This window comes from Oncorhynchus tshawytscha, linkage group LG11 (genome assembly GCF_018296145.1).
Source record: "Oncorhynchus tshawytscha isolate Ot180627B linkage group LG11, Otsh_v2.0, whole genome shotgun sequence".
In the NCBI taxonomy this organism is placed as follows: Eukaryota; Metazoa; Chordata; class Actinopteri; order Salmoniformes; family Salmonidae; genus Oncorhynchus; species Oncorhynchus tshawytscha.
The window spans coordinates 5,467,273-5,486,624 of NC_056439.1; the positions used below are offsets into that span (position 1 = coordinate 5,467,273).

The 19,352-nt window shown below is 42.3% G+C and overlaps 2 protein-coding genes across 4 annotated transcripts in view; both read left to right on the forward strand.

The window, feature by feature from the left end:
• The window catches only part of LOC112232358 (zinc finger protein 473 homolog), a 282,634-nt gene that overhangs the window by 23,558 nt on the left and 239,724 nt on the right, over positions 1 to 19,352 (forward strand). The gene's annotated exons all lie outside the window — the stretch shown is intronic.
• LOC112232452 (zinc finger protein 143-like) lies at positions 1,662 to 17,514 on the forward strand. Of its 2 annotated transcripts, none has more exons than XM_042330466.1 (8): positions 1,662 to 2,143; positions 2,568 to 2,692; positions 2,850 to 3,014; positions 9,585 to 9,746; positions 10,131 to 10,242; positions 10,461 to 10,588; positions 15,946 to 16,057; positions 16,286 to 17,514. In XM_042330466.1, the coding sequence occupies exons 1-8, from the start codon at positions 1,885 to 1,887 to the stop codon at positions 17,173 to 17,175; spliced, it is 1,953 nt and encodes a 650-aa protein (XP_042186400.1). In that variant the 5' UTR covers positions 1,662 to 1,884; the 3' UTR covers positions 17,176 to 17,514. The 2 variants fall into 2 exon arrangements, with proteins under 2 accessions (XP_042186400.1, XP_042186401.1); XM_042330467.1 differs by having other exon boundaries at positions 2,122 to 2,256.

The following is a 19,352-nucleotide window of genomic DNA, read 5'->3' on the forward strand; positions in this document are numbered from 1 at the left end:
TAAAGTGCCTATAAGAACACCCATTCCTATCCAAGGTATGTGAAATACAAATGGTATAGAGCGAAATAGTCGACGCGTCATAATGCCGATATTAATGACAACCAAAAACTTGTTAACTGGGAATATTGAAGATTCATGTTAAAAGGAACCACCAGCTTTCATATGTTCTCTTGTTCTGAGCAAGGAACTTAAACGTTAGCTTTTTTACATGGCACATATTGCACTTTTACTTTTATTTTTGTTCACTATATTTTAAGGCAGGCTGACAAACCTTAGTTGATTTCCAAACTGTATCAAGGGTTGATATTGGCTTTTCCCGATGACACAAAACATGTAAACAATAATGTGAGGAAGACCTGGGAGACTATTGAGGATGAGTGGATACAGATATGTTAAATGCCCAGTCATGTTCAGATAATCCCAGACAAACTTCTGCAGTTTAAGACCTTCCATAGAACGTTCTATATGCCAAAGAAACTGAATATCATGCACTCAGACATGTAAAACACAAAAGGGGACATATTTGCATATGTTATGATCTTGTGAAGGCCGGCCGAATTCTGGCAAGGAGTATGTTCTTTTATCTCAGCATGCCTACAGATTCTCCCTTTTCCCTGTTTTGTAGATACTAGAGACTTATCATAAGAAACTGTGTAACCTAGCATTTATGGCGGCTAAGAAATCCATTGCCATTATTTGGAAGGTTGGTTATCCTCACACAATGTCACAATGATGGCAGAAATGTCAAGTTATGCATCACTTGATTTGATTTATTAGAAATTGAAAGGTATACTGCAACTTTTATAATGTCTGGATGCCTTATATGGAATACAGCACGATAAAATGAGTCTGTATTGAAAACATGCCAAGTCAGGGGAGATACATATTTATGCAATCCCTAGATGCTGGGCTGCTCAGTCCTGGCCCTGGGGGTCTGCCTTACTGTTGTTAGTCACTCTGGCGTTTGCCTAACACACCTGAAACCAATAATGAATGTTTCACTAAGATCTTAAAGCTGAGTGGGGTGTGTTGGGTTCTAGACCCTTAGGGGCAGGATGGGGAGATCCAGCCTTATTGTGTGCAAGTAAAGAGAGGTCTACAGTACTATTTATGCCTATAATATGAATTACAGTGACCTCCATAATTATTTGGACAGTGAAGCATTTTTCTTCTTTTCGCTCTGTACTCAGTGTGGATTTGAAATCAAACAATGATTGATAAAGTAAAAGTGCACTGTCAGCTTTAATTTGAGTGTATTTTCATTCATACTGGGTAAACCATTTAGAAATTACAGCACTTTTTGTACATAGTAGATTCATTCAGGATTATCCGTAATCATGGTAGCATCCACATTCATATAGAAGTGTTTAGAAACAGTCTATTCTTATTTACAATAAGTGGCACCAAAAGGGTCATATTAGATTGTGTAGGAATGTAGCAATTTTGGGAAAATCTAAAGCTAAGACCGTTGACTATTTACCTTACTGAGGTGATGTAGATGGAATTGTATTGTATTTGATTCTACTCTGTTCTTGCTATCACACTTATTTCTAAACAAGTCTGCTCTCAGATTTAAAAAAAATACTGACTGATAGTACCGTATTTAAATAAATAAAAAACAGCGCACATAGTTTTTTATTTAACCACAACCTATGACTCCACCCAATAACATCCTTTCTCTTCTGTGTTAACGGAAATGAAAAGTGACCTAGAACAATTACCACGTTAGCGTTGTTATTTAGACGTTTATTAAAACCCTGGAACTCAAACTATGACTAATTTAACTGCACAGCATCACATACTTACAAGGTAGTGTTTAATTCGCGTTGAAGACAGGGCATGTTTGATAGATGTTATCTAGGTAGCGCTAGCTAGTTGCTAACAATGGCTAACTGTATGGTTTTTCACACTCAAATAGCCTCCATTATGGAGGTGCTAGCGAATGCAGCCGTGGCAGACATCTGTAAACTCGTAGACGACGACTATGCAGTGTTTCGTTTGGAAATTTCTCAAAGCCAGAAAGAAAACAGGGCATTGCGAAGGAAACTACAGCTATTCGAACTGAAGATGGCACGGGAGCGCGTCCTCACCAGTCGTCCCAGTAGTGTCAAGATCCTCGACCGATACAGAGGAATGGCAAGAGGTACATTTAGCAGAAGGCCGAGGTTGAGCGGCCTGTGGCTGTTCATATATAGCAAAGTGCCTGTCGCCCCTTCTGCACATGTGTTCTGATGTGTTACCCAGAATTGGGTCATGGTCAGTTTTTGGATAATATTCAATAATTCCCCTAATTACTTAGCTATATTGCACAATGACACTATCATATTCTAACCATGTTATTGATTTACTGCATGTCCTATTATTTACTCAGTAAAAACAATGTGATGCCCAGGAACATAATCAATCAGTCTGTAAATAGTATATCAAGAAGTTATGCAAATTGTTACCTTACATCCTTGTCAATTCTATACTTTTTTCCAACTGTAAATAGTGTACAGTATAGCTTTGAGCATTCACAGTAGCTAACATAAACACCTCTTTTACCCCAATTACTCTCTCGGGTGAAGGACAGCTCACTGGAGGCAATAGGAGCTTTGTGAAGCCAGTGGGACACAATACATGGAGAGATGACCAACCAGATACTGTTGATGAGGGGAATGGAGAGTCAACCCAGCATGTTATCGTGATAGAGGTTAGTGTAATAGTGTTACATTAAAATTACAGTACATCAAATGTGACCAGTTTATTTCAGAAAGGCTCCGCTATTAATTTGCTTAAATCCTAATTGATCTGCCGTAGGGGAGCTTGTGAGACTTCCCTACAACATTGTTATCCAATGCTTGTGTCAGTCTGCAGATGCAGAGGCTGCAGGTCTTGGGGTCAAGCAGCACAGGTCTGAAGGAGAGGAGGGCCCGAGGCAAAGCGGAGACATCCAGACTGGAGTGGCTGGAGCGCCCTATGAAGACCCCACCAACTCTGCGCCCCAGACAAGGACCCGACGTAGCGTCACGGAGGTCAGTGGAAGGCCCGACTCCGTCCTCAAGTCAGAGACAGACACCAAGACTTTAACTTTAACACACAGGCTCTTACACACAGGATCAGACCCCAGATCAGACCCAGCGAGACTAGTGCTGGGAAGACTGGTCTGTCCTCCTGCTCCTGGCTCAGAGTATTTACCGGTATTTCACCAGAGCCAGAGGATGGTTCATTCTGGTGGGGATGGCTATGGTGATGCGTTAGACGCTGGCGGTGATGAGCCATCTTGCTCTTACACTACAGAGATGGACCCTGGCAACATGCCCTTGGGTTTAGAGACACAGACTGATCTGTCTAAAGGGGACTGGAACCGGTACAGTAGTAGTCTATACGCTGAAGGGTCCCTAGATAAGAAAGGGGAGGTTATAGTCGTAGATGAGGTGACTGTGAAAGTGGAGAGCGATGCTCCTCTGACATGGGATGCAGACGAGACTCACGTAGGGGAAGGACACTCTCAGGGCAACACCAGTGACTTTTTAGACTACAGGGAAAGCATAGAGACAAATGTAAATGTTGCGACCCACTCCCCTTTGCACGTGTTCAGGGATCTTGACCCAGTGTCCAAATCTATGGCGCCTTCTGATTCACACGGCCGCGTCCTTTTCAGTCAGGTATTGAATTCAAACGACAGGGCTAGAGCCCAGTCTCAGGGAGGGGGAGCCCCATCAGGTGGTAGTAAAGATAAATGGTTCCTCTGCATGTTCTGTAACAAAGGCTTCAGCTGCCCACAGAAGGTGGAGATCCACCAGAGGGTCCACACAGGAGGAAAACCCTTCAGCTGTACCCAGTGTCATATGAGCTTTGCTCAGGCTCGTGACCTGAAGAGGCACCAGAGGGTCCACACAGGGGTGAAACCCTACAGCTGCCCCCAGTGTGAGAAGAGGTTCTCCCGCCAGGACCATCTGAAAATGCACCTGAAGGTCCACACAGGAGAGAGGCCGTTCGCCTGTACGCACTGCGGGAAGAGGTTCTCAGAGAGGAGATACCTCAGGATACACCAGCAGAAAAACCATTCCACTCTATAACATAGAAATGAACCATTCCACTGGATAGCTTATAGAACAAAACCCTGCATTAAAGACAAAGATTGTTTTTGTATTGTTGTTAGCAGAAAAGATCCACAGATGCATTTGGTATAACGAGAGTTAAGCCCAATTCAGATACAACAGCCAACATGAGACAAGATAAAACTCTAGTTTTAGAATGTTATGTTGTACAACAGCTGACCAAAGACAGGGTATTCAGATCAAGAAGACTAGACGTGCAGTTGAGACCATTTCCACGTGGCAGCATCATTTTGTGGGGGTGCTTTGCTGCAGGAGGGACTGGTAGAGGTCTGATGCCATCTCACAAAATAGATGGCATCATGAGGATGCAAAATTGTGGATATATTGAAGCAACATCTCAAGACATCAGTCAGGAAGTTAATGCTTGATCGAAAATGGGTCTTCCAAATGGACAATGACCCCAAGCATACTTCCAAAGTTGTGGCAAAATGGCTTAAGGACAACAGAGTATTGGAGTGGTCATCACAAAGCCCTGACCTCAATCCTATAGAACATTTGTGGGCAGAACTGAAAGTGTGTGCGAGCAAGGAGGCCTACAAACCTGACTCAGTTACACCAGCTCTGTCAGGAGGAATGGACCAAAAATCACCCAACTTATTGTGGGAAGCTTGTGGAAGGCTACCTGAAACGTTTGACCCAGGTTAAACAATTTAAAGGCAATGCTACCAAATACTAATTGAGTGTATGTAAACTTCTGACCCACTGGGAATGTGATGAAAGAAATAAAAGCTGAAATAAATAATTCCCTCTACTATTATTCTGACATTTCACATTCTTAAAATAAAGTGGTGATCCTAACTGATTTAAGACAGGGAATTTTTACTAGGATTAAATGTCAGGAATTGTGAAAAACTGAGTTTAAATGTATTTGGATAAGGTGTATGTAAACTTCAGACTTCAACTGTACATGCACCAGAAACAGGGTACACTTTGGGCCTGATCCCGACTTAGGAATTTATGCCTTTCCGTCGCACTTCTCAGTATTTGGTATTCAGACTTACCTTATTCAGTCGCATAATGCTCTCTGCAGGCGTGGCTACCTTGCACGCTCTGAATAAATTTAATTCAACTGCTGAAAACCTTCCCACTTGCTGCCCAACAAATTTTCTCGTGGAGTTTTCATTCAATGGTGTTTTCAGCACATTCATCTTACATGTCATTTAGCAGACACTCTTACCCAGAGCGACATTACAGTGAGTAGCGAGTGCATACATTTTGATACTTTTTCTTACTGGTCCTCCACGGGAATCGAATGCACAACCCTGGCGTTGCAAGTGCCATGCTTTACCAACTGAGCCACACAGGACTTTATTCCGTGTAAACCATCCATTTAAATACGGTGCACCTTTTGAATTATTATTATGTCGACAGACTCAATAGAATACATCGAGAGAACGGGATCATTGAAAGAAAGCCATCTATGCCTATTCGTTTCTGTTTCAGCACCAACTGGTAGATTTAAAAATACCCTTGTAGACTATTTAGGCACATTTTTGGGTTAGGAAAGTATGTATAAATAAAAAATAAACGTTTTGGACAGCCTTTACGGGCAAAATATATTGATAAATAAAAAACGGGTGGTTCGATTAATCCTGAAAGTTGTCATATTCAGGTTCAATCTATAAAATATTGGAAGGTGGGGAAAAAAGTGTACAATAGGGATTGAACAGTAATCCTATAAATGTACCCAAATGTCTTACTAATCGTGGAGCTGTATGACAACAGTCCAGTCATCGTGAACCGTGCTCCAAGTTTAAACTGCTACGTGGGGCCTGAGTCCGAATAATGATTCAATTAGGCTACATGTCCCAAATTATTGCACCACGTTAGGCTGTTATGAGCCACTAATGCTAGCGACCCTCAGGAACAATTTACAAATCAACATTTATTTGTCACATGCGCCGAATACAACAAGTGTGTGACAGATCTGAGAGGAAAGAAAGGTAAACAGAATGGAATGATGCAAAATAAATGTATGTGGGTATTACTGACGTTGGCTCTCGATATTGACTAATATTTAACATGATAAAAATTTTAAAATAAAATGTAGAAAAGCCCGGGCATATAATCAAAACATTCTAAAGTACATACATCAACTCGGCAGGTTCAGCCCCACAGAAGCCTATAGTTTGGGTCTCCAAATTTCATCCACGCAAATTATGAGGGCACACAATTAAAATTCGGAATAACGGCAGAGCTATTTACATCTTATTTCACTGTGGAAAAGGGGCCGCAATACATGTCATGTTGATATGATTTTCAGTTTGCTTCCATATGGCTGGTTTCACATTCGCCTCCAGGGATCCTAAGGGAAAAATAATCTAAAACAATTGCCATGTGTATTTACAATCCCCTTTTCCAAACGGATGACTAATTTACATAGCTCTTATCAATTTATAAATCACAGTGCAGGGAGAATGCTGTGATTTCGATCAGTAAAAATAAAGTAGATCCTTTTTCCACTTGGAATATGGCAGGTTGGCTCGACCTTGTGCATGGTTTCCTCGACCTTGTGCATGGTTTCCTCGCGCGTAAAGGTTTTGGAATTATGATGGGAATTAAGTCAAGGTTAGAATACGGCGTGTCTGGACACCGCTCCGCCACACCTTCATTTATTCTAGTTCAACCTCAAACAAATAGTGGGTGAATAGTATGCTATTCAAATGCTTAAGTTCAAGGTCAGAATACGAATAGAGAGAAAAGCGCATAAAAAGTTAATTACGTTCCATTTACGCACGTTTAAATCGCGGCCTTAGAAACTTGTCAGATAAATATCAGCAAAATAGCTGATATGACCGTCATGTCTCATTTTATGTATCTGAACTGAGTTTAACAGATTTCATTGTTGAATATTCCTGGGTGGAATATTACATCCAGACATTGTGAGATATGCAGTCTCTAATGAAAGTCTACACACCCCTTGCACAGTCTTCACATTTTGCTGCCTTCAAATTAAATCTAAAAAGGGATTAAATTAGTTTCTTTCCTACCAATCTACACAACCACAGTGAAAGAAAAATTATAGATCAAAAAATGTCTTGATTGCCTATGTCTTCACAAACCAGAGTTAATTTTTATTTATTTAACTAGGCAAGTCAGTTAAGAACAAACCCTTATTTTCAATCATGGCCTAGGAACAGTGGGTTAACTGCCTGTTCAGGGGCAGAACGACAGATTTGTACCTTGTCAGCTGGGGGGTTTGAACTTGCAACCTTCCGGTTACTAGTCCAGCGCTCTAACCACTAGGCCACCCTGCCGCCCCATACTTGGCAGAAGCACTTTTGGCAGCCAGTACAGCTGTGAATAATTTTGAATAAGATTCTACCAACTTTGTACAACTCTTAGGGCAACATATATCCATTGTTTTTGTCAAAATTGCTCTAGCTCAGTAAATATGGTTGGGAATCATTGATGGTGAGCATTATTCAAACCTTGTCTCTGATTTTCAAGACTGGACTACTCAAATACTCAACACCTCTTGGAAACCTATTCTGGTGTGTCTTTGGCATTACATGTGTGTAATTGTAATGCTGAAAAATAAAACACTATCCCAGCATTTTTAGAAGACTGAGGGGAGATTTCCTTTAACTTTTTAGCTGGGCTTTACTCCTTTCATATTTATTTTGATCCTGACAAAGTCCCTGCCAGTGACAAGCATACCCATAACATAACGCTGTCACACTATGATCTATAATCTTTCATTCACTTTGAAAATGTGAAGTAGCTTGTGTAGATCGCTAGGGAAAACGTTCAATTTAATACTGTGTGTATACACTGTGCAAGAGGTGTGGAGACTTTCAGCAGGCACTTTATATATAAGCCTAATAATACTGTTACCTATTGTGTTTGTACTGTGTAAGCTATATGATGTTCCCAAATGCCTATTTTCATTACTTCCGTTCAACTGCTTAACATTTTTTCTAAGACACTTTTAAAAATAAAGTTAATGCAGTTGATCAAGTTCATGCAGATTTTTGTATGTGTGGTTTTCATATGGTGTATTTTAAAGATGCAATATGCAGAAATCACTGCTATTTCCTGGTTGCTAAAATTCTATTTTAAAAGCCTATTTTCAGGTTGTGACAAAACAAGCAGTCATTGCGTAGAGAATCATTGTACCATCTAAACCGCTGTGAAATATGTTTTACAAATGTTGTATTTTCAGCTGTTTAAAGCTAGTGTACAAAACCGAAAGTAAAAGACACAAAAATTAAACTTAAGAAGGGGAAGCATGGAACAGATCTACCACACATAGAACAGATCTACCACTTTTTAGACTTCTAGACAGACCTGTAGCTCACATTTCGATGGGTATTTGGTCAGGTTGCCCAAAATGTTACATATTGCAGCTTTAAAACTTGTTTATGTTTAATAGAACAAAGAGTCCCTTTTTGTTTTTAAGACTTTCATTGAGACTTTCTTTAGTTCACATCACATCTGATCTCACCCTGTTCTGCATACACACAACAGTGCTTTATAACCATTATAGACTTACTAAATATACCTACACAAACCCACACACTCATAAACACCTACTGTACAAGTCAAAACACACTGAACAAAAATATAATATAAAGTGTTGGTCCCATGTTTCATGAGCTGAAAAAAAATCCCAGATGTTTTCCATATGCACAAATTTGTTTACATCCCTGTTCGTGAACATTTCTCATTTGCCAAGATAATCCATCCACCTGAAAGGTGTGGCATATCAAGAAGGTGAATAAACAGCATGGTCATTACACAGGTGCACCTTGTGCTGGGGACAATAAAAGGCCACTATAAAATGTGCTGTTTTGTCACAACACAATGCCACAGATGTCTCAAGTTTTGAGGGAGCGTGCAATTGGCATGCTGACTGCAGGAATGTCCACCATAGCTGTTGCTAGAGAATCTAATGTTAATTTCTTTACCATAAACCGACTCCAACTTCGTTTTAGAGAACTTGGTAGTATGTCCAATTGGCCTTACAACTATAGACCACATCAGCCCAGGAGTGTTTCTGTCTGTAATAAAGCCCTTTTGTGGGAAAAAAAACTCATTATGATTGGATGGGCCTGGCTGCCAAGTGGGTGGGCCTATGCCCTCCAAGGCCCACCCATGGCTCCACCCCTGTCCAGTCATTTGAAATCCGTAGATTAGGGCCTAATGAATTTATTTTAATTGATTGATTTCCTTAAATGAACTGTAGCTCTGTGAAATCTTTGAAAATGTTGCGTGTTGCATTTATTTTTGTTTAGTATAGTTTAGCTGGGTTTGGCTGATGACGACTTTTGAACTATAATAGGCAACTCATATTTACCAACAACATATTTATGTCCACCATGATGGGCTTAACAACAACAGTAATTCTGTAACTACAGTATAGGCCTCAAACGTAGTGGAGATGGGTAAACACTCCATGTTGAAAGTGTGTTTATTATCTGTGTGTACGTACCTGACGGAGTGTATGTCTTTGTAATCTGTATCACTTGTCTCTTCCAGGAGGAGGGTCTAGAGGTGCTGCTGGTGAAGGAGGAGGGGTGTGAGGAGGGTTTAGGGAAACTGGAGGGGACCATGTTCATGGAGGACAACCAGACTACACCTCCTCCTGAATCCACAGAGGAACCAGCTGAGCAGCACAGGACCACACACAGTCTCACTGAGGTGAGCCCACTGTAAACTACTGTCTGTATGGTATTAGATCATGGTCTATAGCCACAAAGCCTCAGAGTAGGAGTGCTGATTTAGGATCAGTTTTCCTTTTAGATAATAATGAATGACTATGCAGACATATGGGGACCTGATCTTCGCTTCAGCACTTCAACTCTAATACTCTTTGTGGATACAGGTCCAGGTCTTGATTAATTTTGTGTGGGACCATGCCTTTGAATTATCAAACCATTAAATAGTATGAAGTGATCAAATCAACTAACATGTTTGCATAGTACTCATAGCAATCCCTCATTGCCCAATCAGAAGATGCTCCATAGCAGGGTGCTCATTTCAGATTTCTTGATCCAACATCCTCTCACTCTGTATCTCTTACAGTCAGTAGACATGGAGGATGGGAAGCCTGATCTGCTGCTGGTAAAAGAGGAGACAATAGAAGACGGACCAGAGAGCATTGACCTGCTGACTGGATTAAAGATGGGGGAGCAAGGTAAGGTAGAAATACATATAGCCTCCATACAGTAATAGATCTTCAATGGGAATAGTAATACATACAGCACATTGAAGTGATGTACCTATTTTTTTTCTTCATTCAATACATCAAATGAAATCAATAGAACTTATGTTTGCATAGAAAAACGGACATTATAATGTCTGAACTTGACTCAAAAATGTTTTTGACATTTATTTTCTAACCTCTTCCTGCAGTTAGTTGGCTGGAGGCTAACAGAGAAGACTGGGCAACCATCTTGGATTACCAGACCCAGACGGGTGCAGCCAAGGGCCTAAGGGACAACATCACTGAGCAGGCCAGGACCAGAGGTGACATAGTGGAGGTCAGTGGATGGGACAGCGTCCTCAACTCTGGGCCGGGGAACAACACTGTTAACCACAACCAGAAACAGACAGTTGAACCCAAAACAACATCTGAACATAGTCTCCATGACAACAGACTGGCTACGACCAGGGCGAGGCATAGCTTTGGTCTGCGGGGACGGGGAGGTGTCGGTATGCCGCAGGAGAGAACACACACAGACTCGGCTAGTGATGCTCCGTCCTGCTCCTATAGTTGTGATTCAGAGAGACTGATGGCGCCTCAGGTTACCCCCCTAACAGATGCTGCCTTCAGCTTGCCTTCTATAGGATCTATCAACTGGAACATTGACCCTGTGACATCACAGACCCTCCCTGGCCTTCGTCCTCCTCACAATCTCCTTATGTTAAACCAAACCTCAGACAATGCCAGTTCATCAACACTAAATGGCTACACAAGACCATTGACAAATGACAGAATCAGTAAAGGTGGCAGCGCCATAGAGAAGCGCTTCACTTGTTCGTTCTGTGGGAAAGCCTTCAGTTTCCCCCAACAGGTGGAGATCCACCAGAGGATGCACACAGGGGAGAAACCATACGGCTGCCACCTGTGCCGGGCCACTTTCTCCCAATCGTCCAGCCTGAATAGGCACCAAAGAGTCCACACAGGGGAGAAACCCTTCAGCTGTACCCAGTGTAACATGCGCTTTGCCCATGCTGGCAACCTGAAGAGACACCAGAGGGTCCACACAGGGGAGAAACAATACAGCTGACCCCAGAGTGAGAAAAGATTCTCCTGCTAGAACCAGCTGAAGGTCCACACTGGAGAGAGGTGGTTCGCAATGCAGGAGGAGGTTCTCAGAAAGGAGCTACCTCAGGATACACCTGCAGAAAAAACATTCCACTCTATAACATAGAAAGTAACCATTCCACTTAATAGCGTCTGTGGTTTAGATTAAACCCTGCATTAAAGACAAACATGAATGGTCATTATTGTCAGCAGAAAATATATTTTTGATTTGACTTTTATTTAAACAGGGAGTTAACAATGAGACCAGGGTCTCTTTCACAAGGGAGCTCTGCATATACAATGAATAGGACGATGTAAAACAAAGAAATACAGCACAACACAAATATCCAAGATAAACAGTTACATTCCTCAGTAAGAATTGCACGAACAGCACCAGAACATCCAATTGTAATGTATTATGTAGTTGGTTCCAGCAATGAGGTGCATTTATAACTAAAAGTGGATTTACCTAGTTTGGTGGAGACCCGAGGAACCTTGAGTTAACCAACAAAGTTAGGTAAGTTGGAAACTTGTGTAGTAAAGCTTTGTAAACAAAAAGGGACGTTAATGAGGACCAGCCAACATTTTTATGCAGTGGTGAGTGTTACACAGATGCATTTGGAATTACGAGAGTAACAGATGTGTTGAATATTCCTGAATAGTCTATATTGTATCCAGACAGTAATATGTCAGGCATATACAGTGCCTTCAGAAAGTATTCACACCTCTTGACTTTTTCCTAATTTTGTTGTGTTCCTGACTGAATTTAAAATTAATTTTTTGGGGTCACTGGCCTACACACAATGCCCCATAATGTCAAAGTGGAATAATGTTTTTAGAAATGTTTTCAAAAAAAATAAAAGCAGACAATAAGTATTCAAGCCCTAAATATGTTCAGGAGTAAAAATGAGCTTAACAAGTCACATAATAAGTTGCATGGACTCACTCTGTGTGCAACAATAGTGTTTAACATGATTTATGAATGAATACCCCACACAAACAATTATCTGTAAGAGTCCCGCATGTGAGCGATGAATTTCAACCACAAAGACCAGGGAGGTTTTCCAATGCCTCGTAAAGAAGGGCACCTGTTGGTAGATGGGTAAAAAAAAGCAGACATTGAATATCCCTTTGAGCATGGTGAAGTTATTAAATTACACTTTGGATGGTGTATCAATACACTAAAGTAATACTGCAAGAAATGTAGCAACGCAATTAACTTTTAACATTAACATTACTGAGTACAACTCTCCACATGTTCAAGCATAGTGGTGGCTGCATCATGTTATGGGTATGCTTGTAATTGTTAAGGATTGCAGTGTTTTTTAGGATAAAAAAGAAACGGAATGGAGCTAAGCAAAATCCTAGCATAAAACCTGGTTCAGTCTGCTTTCCACCAGACACTGGGAGATGAATTCACCTTTGCAGGACAGTAACCTAAAACACAAGGCCAAATCTACACTAGAGTTCCTTACCAAGAAGACAGTGAATTTTCCTGAGTGGCCGAGTTACAGTTTTGACCTACATCTACTTGAGAATCTATGGCAAGACCTGAAAATGGTTATCTAGCATTGATTAACAAACAATTTGACCGAGCTTGATGCAGTTTACATGCAGGTTTAGAAAGCTCTTGGAGACTTACCCAGAAACATTCACAGGTTTAATCACTGCCAAAAGTGTTTCTACAAAGTATTGTCTCGGGTGTGAATACTTTTGTAAATAAGACAGTTCTGTACTTTATTTTCAATAAAAAATAAAAAATAAACATGTTTTCACTTTGTCATTATGGGGTATTGCGTGTGGATGGGTAAGCATTTATGTTTTATACATTTTGAATTCAGGTAGTAACACAACAACATGTGGAATAAGTCAAGGAGTATGAATACTTTCTGAAGGCACTGTAGTCTAATCCATTGAGAGGGGACTGGAACCGGTACAGTAGTAGTGTATACTCTGAAGGGGAAAGAAAGGGCCCTGGTCGTAGGGAGGGTCTGGTCGTAGATGAGGTGACTGTGAAAGTGGAGGGTGACGTTTCTCTGACAAGGAATTCAGACGAGACTCACTTAGGAAAAGGACACTCGCAGGGCAACACTAGTGACTTCTTAGACTACAGGGAAGCTTAGGGACATCCAAATGTCGCAACCCACTCCCATTTACATGGCTCTTTCCATTAAATAGACTAACCAGGTGAATTCTATGATCCATTCTTGATGTCACTTATTAAATCCACTTCAATCAGTGTAGATGAAGGGGAGGAGACAGGTTAAAGAAGGATTTTTAAGCCTTGAGAAAAATGAGACATGGATACTGTATGTGTGCCATTTGGAGGGTGACTGGGCAAGACAAAATATTTAAGTGCCTTTGAAAGGGGTATGGTAGTAGCTGCCAGGCGCACAGGTTTGTGTGTATCAAGAACGGCAATGCTGCTGGGTTTTTCACGCTCAACATTTTCCTGTGTGTATGAAGAATGGTCCACCACCCAAATTACATCCAGCCAACTTGAGACAACTGTGGGAAGCCTTGGAGTCAACATGGGCCAGCATCCCTGTGGAATGCTTTCGAAACCCTGTAGAGTCCATGCCCCAACGAATTGAGGCTGTTCTTTTTATTTTTTTATTTTACCTTTATTTAACTAGGCAAGTCAGTTAAGAACAAATTCTTATTTTCAATGGCGGCCTAGGAACAGTGGGTTAACTGCCTGTTCAGGGGCTGACCGAAAGATTTGTACCTTGTCAGCTCGGGATATGTTGGTCACAGATACCTTTTTTTTTTTAAGTATGCGCGTGGATGAGAACCACCATTTGCCTCATGCAGTACGACACATGCAGTACGACACCTTCGTATAGAGTTGATCAGGCTGTTGATTGTGGCCTGTGGAATGTTGTCACACTCCTCTTCAATGGCTGTGCAAAGTTTCTGGATATTGGCGGGAACTGTAACACGCGGTCTTACACATCAATCCAGAGCATCCCAAACATGCTCAATGGTGTCTGGTGAGTATGCAGGCCATGGAAGAAGTGGGAAATGTTCAACTTCCAGGAATCGTGTACAGATCCTTGTGACATGGGGCTATGCATTATCATGCTGAAACATGAGGTGATGGTGGCGGATGAATGGCACAACAATGGGACTCAGGATCTCGTCACGGTATCTTTGTGCATTCAAATTGCCATCAATAAAATGCAATTGTGTTCGTTATCTATAGCTTATGCCTGCCCATACCATAACTCCACAACGTTGACGTCAGCAAACCGCTTGCAGACAAGACGCCATACACACTGTCTGCCATCTGCCCGGTACAGTTGAAACTGGAATTCATTTGTGAAGAGCACACTTCCCAAGCGGGCCAGTGGCCATCCAAGGTGAGCATTTGCCCACTGAAGTCGGTTACAACGACAAACTGCAGGCAGGTCAAGACCCTGTTGAGGGCGACAAGGTGGTTTCTGACAGTTTGTGCAGAAATTCTTTGGTTGTGCAAACCCCCAGTTTCATCAGCTGTCTGTGTGGCTCAGACGATCCGATCAATATATATATATATATATATATATATATATATTTTTTTAATCTGTTTTCATAAAATAAAATAAAAATGTTTTACATATTTTTGTGCCGTGAAAAAGTATGTGCCCCTTTTTGGATTTTCTATTTCCACATATGTTTGATAATTAATGTCATCAGATCTTCAACCAAAACTAATATTAGATAAAGGGAACCTGAGTTTACAAATAACCCCCCAAAATATATATTTTATTTAATGAACAAAGTTATGCAACACCCAATTCCACTGTGTGAAAAAGTAATTGCTCCCTTACACTCAATAACTGGTTGTGCCACCTTTAGCTGCAATGACTGCAACCTAATGTTTCCTGTAGTTGTTGATCAGTCTCTCATGTCGCTGTGGAGGAATTTTTGCCCACTCTTGCATGCAGAACTGCTTTTACTCAGCAACATTTGTGGGTTTTCAAACATGTACTGCTCGTTTCAAGTCCGACCACAACATCTCAATTGGGATTAGGTCTGGACTTTGAGTAGGCCATTCCAAAACTTCATATTTGTTGCTTTTTAAACATTTTCATCGAGGCTTGATTGCGTGTTTAGGATCACTGTCTTGCTGCATGACCCAGCTGTTCTTCAGCTTCAGCTCACAGACGGATAGCCTGACATTCTCCTGTAGAATTCTCTGATGCAGAGCAGAATTCATGGTTCCTTTCTATTAAGGCAAGCCGTCCAGGTCCTGAGGCGGCAAAACATCCCAAAACCATCACACTGTTTTCCGGATTCTGACATTACACGTTCTGATCCTTCTTAATTTTTTTTTTCTTGTGTGTATTGTTAGGTATTGTTGGAGCTAGAAACATAAGCATTTCCCTGCACCTGCGATAACATCTGCAAAATATGTGTACTCAACCAAAAAAATTTGATTCGAAGGTCTTGATTGATTTTTTAAGTGTGGGAACATGTATTTGAATGATCAAATCAACTAATAATACTCATAGCAATCCTTCATTGCCCAATCAGAAGATGCTCCATAGCAGGGTGCTCATATCAGATTTCTTGATCCAACATCCTCTCACTCTGTATCTCTTACAGTCAGTAGACATGGAGGATGGGAAGCCTGATCTGCTGCTGGTAAAAGAGGAGACAGTAGAAGACGGACCAGAAAGCATTAATCTGCTGAGTGGACTAAAGATGGGGGAGCAAAGTAAGGGAGAAATACATATAGCCTACATACAGTAATAGATTTTCAATGGGAATAGTGATGTGCCTGGCTATATTTTTTTCTTCATTCATAAAATGAAACAACTTGTGTTTACATACAAAAAAAACACACAAACATAATGTATTAACTTCAGCAGGTAATTGACCAAATACTTCATATGTCGAGTTCTCTGCCATGTTTGTAAAGTATTTTTCTAAACTCTTCCTGCAGGTGGTTGGCTGGAGGCTAACAGAGGAGACTGGGGGGCCATCTTGGATTCCCAGACCCAGACTGGTGCAGCCAAGGGCCCAGTGGACAACATCACTGTGCAGGCAAGGACCAGAGGTGACATAGTGGAGGTCAGCGGATGGGACAGCGTCCTCAACTCTGGGCTGGGGAACAACATTGTTGACCACTACCAGAAACAGACAGTTGAACACAAAACAACAGCTGAACTTAGTCTCCATGACAACAGACTGGCTGAGACGAGGGCGAGACTTAGATTTGGTCTGCGGGGAAGTGTTCGTATGCAGCTGGAGAGAACAGACACAGACTCTGCTAGCGATGCTCTGTCCTGCTCCTATAGTTGTGATTCAGAGAGACTGATGGCACCTCAGGTTAACCCCCTAACAGATGCTGCCTTCAGCCTGCCTTCTATAGGATCTATCAATTGGAACATGGACCCTGCAACAACACAGACACTCCCTGGCCTTCATCCTCCTCACACTCTCCTAATGTTAAACCAAACCTCAGACAATGCCAGTGCCTCAACACTAAATGGCTACACAAGCCTATTGACAAATGACAGTAGTAGTAACGCTATCAACAGATCTTGTGGCAAAGAGAAACGCTTCCTGTGTTCGTTCTGTGGGAAAGCCTTCAGTTTTCCCCAACAGGTGGAGATCCACCAGATGATGCACACAGGGGAGAAACCTTTCGGCTGCCACCTGTGTCGGGCCAGTTTCTCCCACTCCTCCAAGCTGAAGAGGCACCAGAGAGTCCACACAGGGGAGAAACCATACAGCTGCCCCCAGTGTGATAAGAGGTTCTCCCACCAGCACCACCTGAAGAGGCACCAGAAGGTCCACACGAGAGAGAGGCCGTTTGCCTGTACGCACTGAAAATGCAGAAAATACACACAGTGCGTGTATAATGTAGAACTAGTTAGATTGTAATGAATTCTGTTGGATTTGGATGTATAGGAAAGTGGATGTGGTGAACTGAGGATGATGAGGCAGAGTAGATGATTATGGTGATGGTTGGTGTGATGGTGTCTGTAAAAATGCTTTGTCCCTTTAGGTTGATACTGTTTTATAGTGAGATAATGACAGTGCCTTAATTAATGTTTACTTGACGTGATGTCTTGAAGCTGTCTGTAATGTAATGTTGAACCTTTTCCAAAGTATTCTAAAATGAATGTTTTCATTTATCGTTTTGTGCAATAAAAGTAATGTAGTTTACAGTTGACTCTTTGACCATTTTGTTTAAATTAAATACAAAATTGACTGTACTAACTGACTAGTTTTTTGTTTGTCTTTGCAGGGACTGAGTTTGACTTATTAGTGTTGAGGCACTGGCATTGCCCTCCTTTTGGAAAAGCTGACCACGACTCCATTTTGTTGATCCCTGCCTACAGACAGAAACTAAAACAAGAAGCTCCCGCGCTGAGGTCTGTTCAACGCTGGTCCGACGAATCTGATTCCACACTCCAAGACTGCTTCCATCACGTGGACTGGGATATGTTCCGTATTGCGTGAGACGACAACATTGACGAATACGCTGATTCGGTGTGCGAGTTCATTAGAGCGTGCGTTGAAGATGTCGTTCCCATAGCAACGATTAAAACATTCCCAAACCAGTAACCGTGGATTGATGGCAGCATTCGCGTGAAACTGAAAGCGCGAACCACTGCTTTTAATCAGGGCAAGGTGACTGGAAACATGACCGAATACAAACAGTGTAACTATTCCCTCCGCAAGGCAATCAAAAAAGCTAAGCGTCAGTATAGAGACAAAGTAGAATCTCAATTCAACGGCTCAGACACAAGAGGTATGTGGCAGGGTCTACAGTCAATCACGGATTACAAAAAGAGAACCAGCACCGTCACGGACCAGGATGTCTTGCTCCCAGGCAGACTAAATAACTTTTTTGCCCGCTTTGAGGACAATACAGTGCCACTGACACTGCCCGCAACTAAAACATGCGGACTCTCCTTCACTGCAGCCGACGTGAGGAAAACATTTAAACGTGTCAACCCTCGCAAGGCTGCAGGCCCAGACGGCATCCCCAGCCGCGCCCTCAGAGCATGCGCAGACCAGCTGGCTGGTGTGTTTACGGACATATTCAATCAATCCCTATCCCAGTCTGTTGTTCCCACATGCTTCAAGAGGGCCACCATTGTTCCTGTTCCCAAGAAAGCTAAGGTAACTGAGCTAAACGACTACCGCCCCGTAGCACTCACTTCCGTCATCATGAAGTGCTTTGAGAGACTAGTCAAGGACCATATCACCTCCACCCTACCTGACACCCTAGACCCACTCCAATTTGCTTATCGCCCAAATAGGTCCACAGACGATGCAATCTCAACCACACTGCACACTGCCCTAACCCATCTGGACAAGAGGAATACCTATGTGAGAATGCTGTTCATCGACTACAGCTCGGCATTTAACACCATAGTGCCCTCCAAGCTCGTCATCAAGCTCGAGACCCTGGGTCTCGACCCCGCCCTGTGCAACTGGGTACTGGACTTCCTGATGGGCCGCCCCCAGGTGGTGAGGGTAGGCAACAACATCTCCACCCCGCTGATCCTCAACACTGGGGCCCCACAAGGGTGCGTTCTGAGCCCTCTCCTGTACTCCCTGTTCACCCACGACTGCGTGGCCACGCACGCCTCCAACTCAATCATCAAGTTTGCGGACGACACAACAGTGGTAGGCTTGATTACCAACAACGACGAGACGGCCTACAGGGAGGAGGTGAGGGCCCTCGGAGTGTGGTGTCAGGAAAATAACCTCACACTCAACGTCAACAAAACTAAGGAGATGATTGTGGACTTCAGGAAACAGCAGAGGGAACACCCCCCTATCCACATCGATGGAACAGTAGTGGAGAGGGTAGTAAGTTTTAAGTTCCTCGGCGTACACATCACAGACAAACTGAATTGGTCCACCCACACAGACAGCATCGTGAAGAAGGCGCAGCAGTGCCTCTTCAACCTCAGGAGGCTGAAGAAATTCGGCTTATCACCAAAAGCACTCACAAACTTCTACAGATGCACAATCGAGAGCATCCTGTC